This window comes from Stegostoma tigrinum, chromosome 6, assembly GCF_030684315.1.
Source record: "Stegostoma tigrinum isolate sSteTig4 chromosome 6, sSteTig4.hap1, whole genome shotgun sequence".
Taxonomy (NCBI): domain Eukaryota; kingdom Metazoa; phylum Chordata; class Chondrichthyes; order Orectolobiformes; family Stegostomatidae; genus Stegostoma; species Stegostoma tigrinum.
In genome coordinates, this window is record NC_081359.1 from 61726415 (window position 1) to 61741025 (window position 14611).

Sequence of the window (14611 nt, forward strand, 5' to 3'; positions counted from 1 at the left end):
TTCTGCAGAACATGATGTCTTCCTTCCAATCGTTTTGCACTCCAAGAGAGACCTCCAGTAAGATGCATATGATTAATCATTATGACTCCTATAAGGTGGTTAATATTCCAAATTGGTGGACTGAGAGTAGCATGAATCTGGCAGCTGCCTCTGAGATTCAGGTTTGTTTCTCGATTTAGCTCTAGATTTTTTATAGTTAGTAAGTGTTTGGAGGAAGATGGGACAAGCACAGGCAGATGGGACAAGTATAGTTTGGCTTTATGGTTGGCATAGATATGATAGACCGATGGATCTGTTTCCTTGCTATATGGCTCTTAAGAGTAGTACAGCACTTACTGTTTTTAAATGAATTCTCAGATCCTTTCCAAAGTATATTTTGATACAGAATTGGTGCAGATTTGACACAATATCCCAGAAATTCTTGTGATGTATGCTAACTCCGTCAGCAAAAGAAATTGTATAATCAGCAGGATATTAAGTTGTGCTCAAAATGCTCTGTAACAACTTGTTTACTCTCTATCTACTGGACATTGCTATGATTCAGCTTTAGGTTGAATGCTAGTCTCCAAAATATCCAGTTCATTTATATGCACTTACAGGCAATTTAGATTAGATTCCCCACAGTGTGGAAACAGGCCCTTCAGCCCAACAAGTCCATACTGCCCCTTGAAGCATCCCACCCAGATCCATCCCCCTATAACCCACACACCCCTGAACACTACGGGCAATTTAGCATGGCCGATCCACGTAGCCTGCACATCTTTGGACTTTGGGGGGAAACCGGAGAAAACCCATGCAGACACGGGGAGAATGTGCAAACTCCGCAAAGGCAGTCGCCTGAGGCCAGAATCGAACCTGGGTCCCTGGTGCTGTGAGGCAGCAGTGCTAAACACTGAGCCACCATGTCGCCCCAAATTTCTGAAGAAGGGTCCCAATCCAAATTGTCAACTTTCCTGCTCCTCTGATACTGCCTGGCCTGCTGTGTTTCTCCCGCTCCAAACCGTGTTATCTCTTCTTTAGCTCAGGATTCCATTTTGGTTGTCTCAAAGATCATGTTGACGTCTGAAGTATCCATAAACATTCACCTCCTTTGTCTTTCTATACGTTCTGTGGAGGCAGATTCTCTGACTTTACATGATCATACTGATAGATGCTTAATTTGTTTCCTAAGCATAAATGTTGCATTGTGGGTAGGTTATGGAACCGCCTGACTTTCTTTTCTATCCAAGTAAGTGGAAATTAACGTTGAATGATTTATCTAAAGAACAGATGATTCACAACAACAGCTAATGCCAAGTAACAAACTGAAATTCTAACCCATAGCCTCTTTTTCGTGTTTGGTTTTCCTCTCAAACTTTATATTATTTAATTATTTCTATGGCATGTGATTTGGATTGTGTAATGTTGTGTAACGAATAACATTTGGCATGGTCTGTTGCATGGTGACTTGGATGTTTTACAAAGCGTCAATAACAGTGAAAATAGGCATGTCAGTGACAACAAGCCACTTTTCATAGCTGACACTATTTATTGACAATATTGTGTGTGTAGAACTAGGTTTGAGGAAAAATGATGACAACCTGCTTTTACAATAATCATAAAAAACAGAGATAGTTCAGGCATAGGTGCGGATTTCATGAAATGCTACCATTTGGTGTAACAACAGTTTTTATCCGTTGGGAATGTGGACATTTCTGAACGGGTAGGAGGACCACATGAGAGCCTTTGCTCATTAACATTAGGATTACTAAATACCTCACCAGTCCAGAATGCCTCCAATCATGTCCTTTCTGTATTTTGCATTTTTCTGGATTATGAAATGACACTTGAAGGCTTAGCAACAAGTATCTGAACAGGAAAATCTCACACGGATAAATATTTAGCAGAAGCATACATATTGATAAAGCATCTTAATGCTTTAAAATCACTGCAAAAATATATAACTTTGAAAAAAACTGAATTTTCGAAAGATTATCAAAGGATGCAATTTCACAGTTTAAGACTTTTGCTGGAAAAGGCAAAGCAAAATTAACCTAAATCAAGAATTAGTTAACATACAGTTAAGAAACCAATCTAAGCAAGAACATTCAGATTAATTAATGCAACCCTGATTCATCTTAGAACCCTTTTATCACACTTCTTGAAGATGCATTCTCAGTTCTCCAGCAAGCATTCCTTCTCCTTACACTCCTTGCAACTTCCAGTTTCCTTTAAAAGTCATGCACTCAGTTACCATCCTCTGCACTGACATTTACCAGCAAGGCCTACTTTGCAACTCCTTACTCCTCCAATCTCTAGAAGTCCCACATGTTCTGTAACTCTTTGTTTCAAACAAAACAAAACAAATTCTAACAAACAAATTGCTTCTCCACATCTGTCTTGTTTTACACCTGCAAAACAGTTTTAACAATAGATGTGATTCTCCAATTGGATGGCATTTACTGGATAATGCGGGAAGTGTGAGGAAATAGATTTACAACCAATTTAGGGTTATAATAAAACAAAGAACTGTAGATGCTGGACATCTATAAAAAATACAGAAATTGCTGGAGAAATTCAGCATGTCTGGTAGGATCTGTGAAGAGAAAGCATAGGTAACGGTTCAAATCTGGGTGGCATTCTGAAGAAGAATCATTGGATTTCAAATGTGAATTCTGCTTTCTCTCCATGGAGGCTGCTAAATTTCTCCAGCAATTTCTGTTTTTATTACTAATTCAGGATTATCAGTCAAGCCTGCATGTGATGTATTTGAATACACAGGGCCCTTTCCTTTACAGGCAGAAAAAAACATGCTCACACATTGTTACAGAGGTAGTAGGAACCGCCTATGCTGAAGAACTTGAGACAACAAGGTGTAGAGCTGGATGTACACAGCAGGCCAAGCAGCATCAGAGGAGCAGGAAAGCTGATGTTGTGCACACACATTGTGTCTGTTTTAATTCCATAAAATATATGACAGCCATTTGCAAGTTCATTTTTCAAGGCAGTGGCCTAACTATTTCAGAGTCAATCTACCTGGTTTAAAATTAAAACAAAGCCTGGCTGTTACCTGTCAATCAGCATTAATAGGTGCATTCTCCATGACAATGCCTCTCTCAATCAAACTCCACTTATCAACTGATCAATGCTTTCTCTCCATGCAGCATGGCTATTGGGTTTTCCCTATGAATTGTTATTCTTGCAAATTGTCCTGATGAGTGTAAGACAAAAGCTTCGACAAATTATGTCTTCTTTCAATGTTACTTGGCTAAAAACAAAGTGTTGAGCAACTGTAGCAGTTAAACTTACCGACCTTACTTATCTTCATAACAGAGAATTAACAGAAATTGTAATTGTAATTACAATTTGTTAAATTGGCTTGCTATGATTTCCACATCAAGAAACAATATTATTCCAAATTTTCTGCAATGATGATAAAACATTTTAGATCACATTTTATTTGCATCCATTTTTTTAACTTACTAATATCATCAATTCTTGTCAAGTACAATTGGAATTTAAGAACTGGAAACTAGTAACTGTGAAATTCCTATCTCAATGCTGACAGGAATAAAACATCATCTAAGATGCTAAATTGATATCATTGCAAATATCAAATTTTGTAAATAAAGTACATATTTTAAGCTGTTGCTATTGTAAGCTCAACTTCAATCATAGAGATGTCTCCTAATTCATCATGACAGTAATACATTTATAATTTACTGCAAGAGCAGCCACATTCACAAAGGGACTGGATGGACTGATATTCAAATGTGCCTTTTAGAGAGTGCACAAGTTCACATGGGGTAGCTTCTGAAGGAGATTAAAACATGTTCCTGCTAATTGCAATATCACTGTTCGTTTATTAAGATGTACAGTGGCTATCTTGTGTAAAATGTAACACACTTGTGAGAAATGAATCCAAATATCTTGAAATTCTGATATCGTCAATCATTAATTTTATTCCACATTATTAACTTTGAAATAAAATATTTCATCATTTGTGTGTCATAATGGGGTGTGGAGTTCAATTCAAAATGAATGAGTAATTATGTCATATTTAATACCTTTGCAAACTGGCAGCATACATTAATACACTTGATAAGTATGGAGGAATCAAGATGGGCTGTTATTCACAGGAATTGTTCATAAAATGACAAGTAAAATAGTCATAGAGTCATAAGTCACACAACATGGAAACCGACCCTTCAATCCAGATCATCCATGCTCACCATAGATTCCAATCTGATCTAGTCCCATTCAGAGTCATAGTACAGAAACAGACCCTTCGGTCCAACTTGTCTATGCTGAACAGGTATCCTAAATCAATCTAGCCCCATTTGCCAGCATTTATCCCGTATACCTCTCAGTTCTTCCTATTCATGTACCCATCCAGCTTTTTAAATGTTATAATTGTACCTGCCTTCACCACTTCTTCTGGCAGCTCATTCTATACACGCACCACCTTCTGCGTCAAAAAATCATACCTCAAGCCCTTTTTAAATCTTGTCCCTCTGTTTGTAAACCTTAAACTTATGTCTTCTAGTTTTGGACTCCCTGAGCCTCAGAAAAAGACCTTGGCTGTTAACTCTACCCACTCTACTGTGTGTGAGGAATAATGTAATGAATTACACTATATCACTGTTTGCAGTGTCAATTTAAGAAAAAGGCACGTATTGTAAATAAGACAGAATATACTTGAAACTCATTTGTCCAATCAGCATCCAATAAGAAAACCTGAGTCAGAACCCAATGATATTGCAATAACCAGCATTTAAGAAGCAGAAAGAAGTGAAGAAAGTATGCAAAGTCAACAAGCACAGGAAATGACAGAGTGGTCTGTACAAGTGTGAATCAAAAAACGGCAAAAGAGCACATGGGAAAAATGCATAAATGGGAGGGTTCAAAGAAATAATAAAAAAAACTGAAGGAAGAATTTTAGCTCCATGTGGGGCATTGTGGTTCTTTTTTGTGGTCAGCTACCTGCTCAAAACAGGCACAAATGAAGTTGTCAGCTTTGGGCTTCAAAGGTTGAACAGCTCAGAGCCCACTGGCTGACAGTCATTTAATTCCCGCTGCAGTGCTTCTTAAATTATTTTCCACACTGACCCCATTTCAAAACTTGAGCACTGCCTTGCTTTCCTCAATGAGAATTGGAAGGGTGGGATGGAGTTGGCTGAGGAGCTGTGAGACTGAAGGGGAGTGTCAGCGTTGGGGGCAAAACATGGTGGTGTTGTGATACCTAAAGTGGAGACAAAGTATTTAATCATTACAAAAAATTTTCAACACCAACCCTTTATGTTGGCTTTTTGGAGCAGGTATCAGGACTCAAGAGTTGGCCAATAGGCCACCCCCACCAGATAATAGAGACATTGAGATTTAAAGGACCTTGCAGCAGGTAAAACCTGCAACCATTGCTAGCTCAGAGCGCACGACCCAGAATCTCAACTAATGACCCAGTTTGGGAAACTCTGTTCATAGAGATGAAGTTTAGCATATTTTCAAATCTGGGGAAAGAAGAACTGCACTGAATTTGTTTAAGGGTGTCGGCGTGTACATTGCTAGGCCACCCAACTACCAAAGAAAAGTTAATCCACCCACGGACCCCCTTTTGAAAGGACTGTCTAACAATGGTAACATGCTTGGGGAGTGGGGCTAAACAGTCTAACAGTCAGATCTCTGTCCCTCAGTGAAAAGTACAGTTCCACTTCCGAGAGCTTTTCTTTTACTTATTCACAGGATGAGGGTGTCACTAGTTGGGCCAGCATTTATTGCCCTTCCCTAATTATCCTGAGGACAGCTGTGGGTCTGGAGTCACATGTAGCAGTTTCCTTCTCTAACGGAAATTAGTTAACCAGATGGGTTTTTCATTACAATCAACAACAGGGTCTGGAGTCACATGTAGCAGTTTCCTTCTCTAACGGAAATTAGTTAACCAGATGGGTTTTTCATTACAATCAACAACAGGGTCTGGAGTCACATGTAGCAGTTTCCTTCTCTAACGGAAATTAGTTAACCAGATGGGTTTTTCATTACAATCAACAACAGATTCATGGTCATCATTAGACTCTTAATAGCAGATTCTTTTAATTAAATTCAAATTTTACCATCTGCTAGGATGTTATTTGGTTCTACAGATGAATAGTCTAGCAATTGCCTTTCTGTTGCTAGCTAATCCTGAGTACAGGAATAAAGATGTCTTTATTTATGTTGTTTCGAACAATGGTGAAATTACACCTGGAATATTGTGTGCAGTTTTGGTTCCCTTGGGTGAGGAAGTTTATACTTATCATCCAGGGAGTGCTGCAGATTGATTCCTGGGATGTTAGTGTTATCCTAGCAAGAGGTATTGTGCATAATGTGCCTGAATTCTCTGGAGTTTCATAGAATGAGAGGCTGCTGATTGAAACACAAAATTCTTGGAGACCTCCACAGGTTGTAAGCAGTTCCCTGTTTGGGAGGTGGATGTTTCTACAACCCAGCATCTAAGTTTCAAGATAAAGAGCAAGCCAGTTAGAACTAAGATGAGGAGGAATTTCTACCGTCAGTGGTGGGTCAATTCTCCGAACTCTATCATGTCGGGCTGTGAAAGGTCGTCATTGGAGCTCAATAATTTAAATTTGAGATTTCCAGACACCGATGACTTCTCAGGACATAATTTGCAGCAGGAAAATGAGGAAGAGGTAAATGATCAGCAAGGATCTAGTCTGGCAGAACACACTTTAATGACTGTGTAGTCCACTCCTGCTCCAATGCCACCACAGTTCACTTTTCTCCTTTAGATACTTCCTAAAAGTAACCCATTTCACCAAGCCTTTCGTCATCCGACCTATTCATTCTTTGGTTTCTAACGCTCCCGTTGGAGTTGCTTTGGGAGGTTTCATGATGCTGTACAAATATGTTATTGATGCTTTTCCTCCTTTCAAGGCCAGGACCTTCGCGAAACATGAACAATCCACCCAAAAGGCAAACGGGTCAGACGCGAGGAACAGCGAAATACTTGTGCTGCATTTCAGCACAGAGCGAAGGCGGCCAGTCACAACCGTGGATAGTATAAGCTGCAGCTATTTGCAGCGTGGCGATGTCATTTCTTCAGTGAATTCCATTCTCCAGGATTCCAGGACTTTGCGATCCATGCGAAAAGGCAGAGGCCAGCGAGGCCTTTTCCTCAACTGATATGCACATGGGAATTACAATATGTCCCACTCATAGTTACAAGGAGGTCGGTTATTTTTGAAACGCCGCACCCGTGTGCAAAGAGAGAGATCAGATTCCTAAAACAGAGCAGAGAGAGAGAGAAAGAGGGATCTTGCTGAAGAAATTCCTTCGGTCAATTAGACAACGGTGAAGAATACAGAAAAAACTATGAAACTCAGCGTGCTTCTTTTCATCGCCGGGCTGTTTGGAGCTCTCGGAGTTTTACTCTTTTTAGTTGCTTTCGGCACAGATTACTGGCTGCAGGCCACTGAAACATGTCCTTCTGTCCGAAATAGCACGGATTCAATCCCCGCAGAGGTTAGTGTCAATCTCCGTTACTCTGCAAGCCCCTACAACCAGAACTAAGGGAGAAGCACAGAATAAAACCGACCACACAGATAAGTGTATTATAATTGCAACCCACAAAATTCAAAACCTTGCATTGTGTTTCATTTGTGCATGACCTACACGCAAAGCTGGAGAGCAATGTATTGATTTTTGGTCAGTACAGATCCAAAGCGCTTCTCACCGATTTAAAAGAAGGATTAGAGTGTAACATGCTTTAAACTTTGAACTTCACAGTCCTCAACTTTGATTTCTCTCAACAGTTGCTGCCAGACCTGCTGAGTTTTTCCAGCAATTTCGGTTTTTGATTCTTATTTCCGGCATCCGCAGTTTTTTTTCGTTTTTCATCCGCAAATGCCGTTCAGTTTCTTACAGATACTGACAGCTGCCGTGCTAAAGCTATGCATTAACAATAATTTGGACTGAATCATACAACAACTCACCATTTCAACACTTTTTTTATACTTACATAAATGCATGACGTTACCGACTGTAAATTATACTCCTTGTTGCGTGTATTGTTATGGTTGACAAAACAACCGTAAATTTTACACTAATTATGTAATCGACTTTAATTGTACATTGGGAAAACGAACTCGTTTCCTCAGCCACATCTGGTGAGAAGCGGGAGTCATACATCACCACAATTGCGGGATTCTTAGTCATTAGCAATCAAAATTCTAATGTACACTCTCCTGCAGTGTGGGAGAGTCTTCTAACTCGTCGGAATTAAGTTAAAATTGATGAAGTGAAAAGTAAATGAAGAGAGGTATATATTATCCACATCCTAATGAAACAGTTGAAGGTCTGAAAGTTTGAGATTGTAGAACAAAAAGGGGATTGCAAATGTGCCTTTGGAAGCTCAGTTCAGGTTCAGCTGGAGAAATTCAGCAGATCTGGCAGCGTCTGTGGAGAGCAGGCGGAGATGGCTTTTTAGAGTTCTGTCATCCTTCTAAGGATCCATCAGATCTATTCAGTTTCTCCAGTAATTTCTGATTTTGTTTCAGATTTCTAGCATACAGATTGTACTGTGATTGGTATTGGAAATAATGGGGTTCAGATTGAGAGGATGGCTGCACAGGATATGAAGTTTGCAAAAGAACAGAAAAGGTGGGAAGAACCAAAGACAGGCCTTCCTAATAATCAACTGCAGGAATGTGTAGATATTCATGTTTGTATGTTGGACCAGAAGTTTGCCAACATGGAAACCGTGGAAATACAGAGGACTGGTGGAGTGATGGAGCTGTGTGTTATCAGATTTCCTATGGAATCGCACTCCATATTGGTGGATAGTGTTGCAGGGGATCATGCAGATGAGGAAGGGGACAAAATAAATTCATGTTGACTCTAAATGATGCCGTGTTAGGAAGAGAAACAGTTGTTAATGATGCTCTAGCTTGTGGAGGCATGTGAATGAAGTTACACTGAGCTGGGCCAGTGGACCAGTAGGCTTGGAAGAGTATGGGATGGTGTACTTTGCTAAAGACTGCAGTAAGGTCAAGGAAACATCATAAAGGACAACGCTGAGAATTTTCTCAAAGTTCCTTAGAAGTGATTTCCTGTTAGTTTAGCAGAAGGTTGGCAGATAACCCTAAAAAAAGACGTGAATAACTGGTGCATTATTGTGTATTACTTACATTTCAAAAGCTTTGTTTGCACAGTTCTCGAGTCATCGAGTGAAAGATGTCTACAGTATGGAAACAGGCCCTTCAGTCCAACTTGCCCAAGTAACCCAGTTTTCACAATTAATCTAGTTCCATTTTCTTGCATTTGGTCCTTATCCCTCCATACCTATCCCATTTATGTACCTGCCTAAATGTTTCTCATATGATGAAATTGTGTTTGCTTTCATCACTACCTCTGCCCCTCTGAACCCTTTTGTATCTCTCCCCTCTGACCTTAAATCTATGCGCTGTCATTTTGGACTCCCCTACCATGGCTTTCTAACTTATGCCTCTCATGATTTTATAGACCTCTATAAGGTCACCCCTGAGTCTCCCATGTTCCAGGGAAAAAAAGACCCAGCCTATCCAATCTCTCCTTATAACTCAAACCTTCAGTCCACGTGGGCATCTTAGTACATCATTTCTGCACTCTTTGCAGTTTAATGATATCCTTTCTATTCTGTGGTGGATGCTATTTAAGAGAATGTGTTGTATTCTTGTGCTCTGTTCCTGAACATAGAATCACCACTCACATACTCGATTGGTCAGTATCATAGAGTGAGTTTACTTGAAAATTTCAAACATGTTTCCTGAACAGACAAACACCCATAGCTTGCAGTTGCAGACCAAATTAAGTTCACATCCTTAGTCCAGCATGCTGCAGCTTGGACTTCATGTGACTGTTAGTCATGTGGTGACTTCCTGGCATTTGGCTTATTAACATACTCTGTTCTTAATAACACTGCTCTGCTTTCCCAAGATAAAACTACATGCACTGAGTGAAAATATATGTTATTAAGATAGTTGCAAAGCCATTTTTACAGAAATAAGAACTAAAATACATACAAATCTAAGAGTTATTATCATCTAAGGGTGATTTGGCAATCTTGTTTGTATCTTGTGATGCTGTTACTATCTGGAGATCTAGACTTTGCCCTTAATGTCTCTTGATCTGGATGGTGTTGGTCTTTTGTGTTTTATTAGAGTGTTGGTTGTTGTCATGTTGACCTTCTGCATCTTCATTATCTGACTGTGTGTTCTGTGCACAGTTTGAGTTCTGAACAGCTCTCGGAGTTGATTTCTGTTTCTCTTAAATGTTGCTCGATTGGTGTTGTGACTTTGTAGAGACTAGCCATTCTGCATACTTTGGATACCTCTGTGAGTTTTGACATTCCTTGGATAGAATATATGACCCTAACCTTCTATACTATCCACAAATCAAGTAGTTCTACTCCAATATGTTAATTACCCACCATCTTCATTCACCCTTGTTTTTTTGAGAAGTATGTGCTTCATTTCTGAGAACTTAGAGAGGAGCTAGCTGTCTGGGTTTCCTTAACTTGCCTTCCAAGTTGATCTCAGTTGGTGATAATAAACCCATATCCAGAGTTGTTCCTCCTGAATATAGCACAGCCATACAAACGTTTTGTTTTGTTGCCTTGCACTTCATAATAAAATAATTTGACAGAGCAAATCATTCATTCAGTGATACCTTTGGATTTGGGGTAATATGCTGAGGCTTTCAAGTGGTTTATGCTCCATTTGGCACAAATGTGCTAGAAAGGTCTGCCTGTATATTGTGGCCCATTGTTGGGTATGATTTCTTCAGATACATGCAATAGACTGAGTAATACACTCATAGTGTTGGCCATGGATACACCTGAAGAGTCTTTTAACAATCTGACAGTTGGAAATTTGGAAACATAGTTGGTGACAAGGAGAAAATTGTCACCTTGTTTGCTGAATAAATCGGTTGTGATTTTGGATGAAGGGACTGATGGAGTTTTATAATGGTGTATTATTATGGTTGGTGACTCTGGCACACTTAAGCATCCTTAAATGCTTCTCAACATTATTGTTGATCTCTGGTCAATACTCAGTATCCTATGCTCAGTGTCTTGTTCACTGTGTGCCTGTATGCCCTGAGTGACAGTATGTCTTGGTAAAAAGCCTCAGGTGCAAGTACTTGCTTCCCCCTAAAAATAGGCTTCTGAGACACCAAATTTATCTTTTTGTAGCCAAAAGCACTTGAGAGTGTGGCACATTTGCATTGCTTAGGCCATTGTTATATTATAATGTTCCATTATACCTTCAGTCATGGATCATTAACTGCTTTCTCCTGAAGTTGGTTTCAATTGTGCTGGCCAAAATGCATCAAATGGACCTTAAGCTCATTTTATACTTTGATAGCCAAACAATATATTCATAGGTTTAGTGGATTTTATATATTTGTATTCAAATTCAGTAATCTGTTCAATGTGTCAAACTATTTTGACAGCAGGTTTGTAGCAGACGTCAAAGTCATATGCCTGTCCTTTGAAGTTGTTGTAGTCTTGATGGTGCACTTAATTTGGTTTTAACAAAGTGACCTTTCATTGAAATATGAGTATGCAATGCTTTGCTTTAGGAATAAAATGAGTTTATTAGCAAAAGAAATTAAGATAACAACCCCAAACCTTTAACTTATAGCACAAATTCAATGATTTTTTTAAAACACATGGTAAAAGTATAATCCCATTAATCCCAAAACACACCTTTATAAATTAGAAAGAAGAAGATAGTTTTTGTATTGTATCCAGAACACACCCTTCATACAGGAACCAAAAACAAAATTAGCATTTTGCCCAAAGATACCTTTTGTGATATTTACACCAGAGTTACTGATTCAAACGCTTCAGTAGGTTTACCTTACTTGTGAGTTTAATATATAGACTGGAACTGCAGCTAACGCCTTCCCAGAGCTGTGAAACATCTGAGCTTAAACACACCCAGCTTTAAGTGATCTCTTTAGGGTTTATCTCAAAACCTATGTCTCTTTTACTAGATAACAAAGTGTGGAGCTGGATGAACACAGCAGGCCAAGCAGCATCTTTGGAGCACAAAAGCTGACGGAAGGGTCTAGGCTTGAAATGTCAGCTTTTGTGCTCCTGAGATGCTGCTTGGCCTGCTGTGTTCATCCAGCTCCTCACTTTGTTACCTTGGATTCTCCAGCATCTGCAGTTCCAATTATCTCTTTTACTATATGCTTCCTTTCTCAAGAGCACTGGTGTAGGCAACCATCTTCACCCAAGACTTCACAGAACTGCTCAAAACGTAGAGTGAAAAATCAAAGGAACTCTCTAAGCAGTTGGTGTTTCCTTGAAGTTTGAAAAACCCGCTCCTGACCTTCTAAACTGGAGCTTTTTTTATCTTGTTCATTCTTAAAATGCTATCAATGCGCTCAAAAATCAATCTAGACTGACGCCTCAAAAGCTGTTTTAAAAGATATCCACATGGCTACCGAAATGCTCACAAGCTAATTATTGACTTCAAACTGTGTATTTTACTAATGCAGAATCAAAGAACCCAAAATTGCAATGTTACGTCAAAAATATATAAAAACATCACAACATATGAATCACACAATATGTTGATGGAACTGACTCTAACTGTCAGATAAACCAGAAGATTATGCAGTATCTGAAAGAATATTTTCTAAATCGTGGTTTGAATGCATTGATTTCTTAAGATTTCTTTGCCAAGTAAACCAACCAACTTGCCATCCAGCTTGAAAAATAATAAAGCTCTTGTAAAATTGGGATTATGTTCTATAATAGCTTCTAAGCTTGGAATTTTCTGCGGGCATGTCTTTAGAGCATTGTCTAGCCTGCTTTTAAGATTCTCTTGTATGTGAATATCCCACATTCTGGGAAGGTCAATTGATGGAATTGCATCTTCTCTGAGGTGTATTACAGTATCGTCTCTGAAGTTTCATATTGCAATGAATTCTCCTGGAGAAATTTGTTCTAAGTCCTGGATGAACTCACTGTGAGTATTCTTGACCTTTTCGTTGTGATTGATATCTTGGTGATTTTTTTGAATGGTCAATTGTTGTGCAATGTGCAAGTAGTTCCATTATTCCTGACTTATTTGTATCTACTAGGTGGAATGCTTGTGGTTTCCATATGGAATTGCCACAGGTACATTTCACTACCAATCTACCAATGGCACAAATGGATGAATGGCTCTTGTGGGACAGTGGTAGTGCCCCTGCTTCTGAGCCAGGATGCCTGGATTTGAATCCCACCTTCTCCATAGGTGGGTATAACATACGTGAAAAAGCTGATTTTCAAAAATATCTGGAAGGAATGAATGAGCCATAATGTCAATATATGTCATTATCACTGTTGCAAGTTGTATTATTAACTTCCACTGAGCCAGATATAGTCAACACAATTCAAGACAGTAGGATATTTGCACTGGTGTTGAGCTTGACTTTACCAATTTTCTTCAGGTGTTTGATGTTAAATGTGGCAGAAGCTTTCATGTGTTCGACTTCACGCAAAGTGTGACATTCACAATGTGGGATGGATGTTTAATGTCTGGTTGAAGGCTTTTCCATTCTGAATTTTCAACCCAATCTGTTTGCTGTAAGCATTGTACAATGTCAGAGACCTGCCTGTTGTTGGCCTGTGAGTGTATCTGTTTGTATGTGTGTGTGACAGAGAGAGGAGAGAAAGAGACAGAGTGTGTACGTGTGTGTGTATTGTCCCTTCATCAGGCCCTGAGTGTCTTTTAATGAGGGATCCTCTTTTCTCCCACAATCAACTGTCTTGTTGGAAGTCTGCAAGCAAACCTAGCAGGGTTTTGCATTATGAGCTCCCCAACTCTGGCTGTGGAGGGATGAGGACCATAGGTGTGTATTTCTGCTCTGGACTTAATTGCTTGCATGGTTGGAGCGGAACAATGATGGGGTCCTCATCACATTTGGTGAAATTCCCGTCTGCCTTAAAGCATGCCACCACGTGGAATTACCCCACTTGATTTTCTTTTATTTTTAGATTTAAAATGCCAGTGATTTTCAACTGCTTTTTCATGTATAGAAAAGTTCTACATTTCAGCCGCAAGGCATGCACACACCATGCTGTAACTTATACACGGCCCTCAGGTGTGACGTGGATTTGCTCTGTGCTTAGCTCCCGCTCACTGACTAAAAGAAGTCGGATAGTGGGTGGTCCAAAAAGTCCTCAATGGCTGAACAAGGAAAGGAAGATTTTTGTCTCACTGAGACGGCAGAGGTGGCAGTAGCAAAAACATGGCCCCAGTCACCATGGTTCTGCATGCTGCCAAAATCTAACCACCAACCTGTCGAGATCGAGCACAATGATGACACAAAAGTTTACATGTTAAACAAAGTCATATGCATGCTTCTACCAGGGTTCATCAGCCAAACCCTGTGCCGAAAATTGTTGGACATCTGTAATGAGACAGAAGTCTTTAAGTAGCGACATCTGTTATTAGCTTTAGGATCTGACATTTCCTGGTCCACACTGGACTTTATCGTGGTTAACAGCATTACACCAGCAAGAAGATTATTCTTTCAAGCTTTTCCAATGAAGTTCATATCTCAGTGTGTGATTTTTAGCAATTCAACAGCCAATAATGAA

At 39.5% G+C, this 14611-nt stretch overlaps 1 protein-coding gene across 1 annotated transcript in view; it reads left to right on the top strand.

The window, feature by feature from the left end:
• The first annotated feature begins 6946 nt into the window (after nt 1–6946).
• The window catches only part of LOC125453713 (transmembrane protein 182), a 43838-nt gene continuing 36173 nt past the window's right edge, over nt 6947–14611 (top strand). Inside the window, exon 1 of the mRNA XM_048533622.1 lies at nt 6947–7494. Within this exon, the coding sequence (XP_048389579.1) occupies nt 7345–7494 (150 nt within the window). The 5' untranslated portion in view covers nt 6947–7344. The remainder of the gene's footprint in view (nt 7495–14611) is intronic.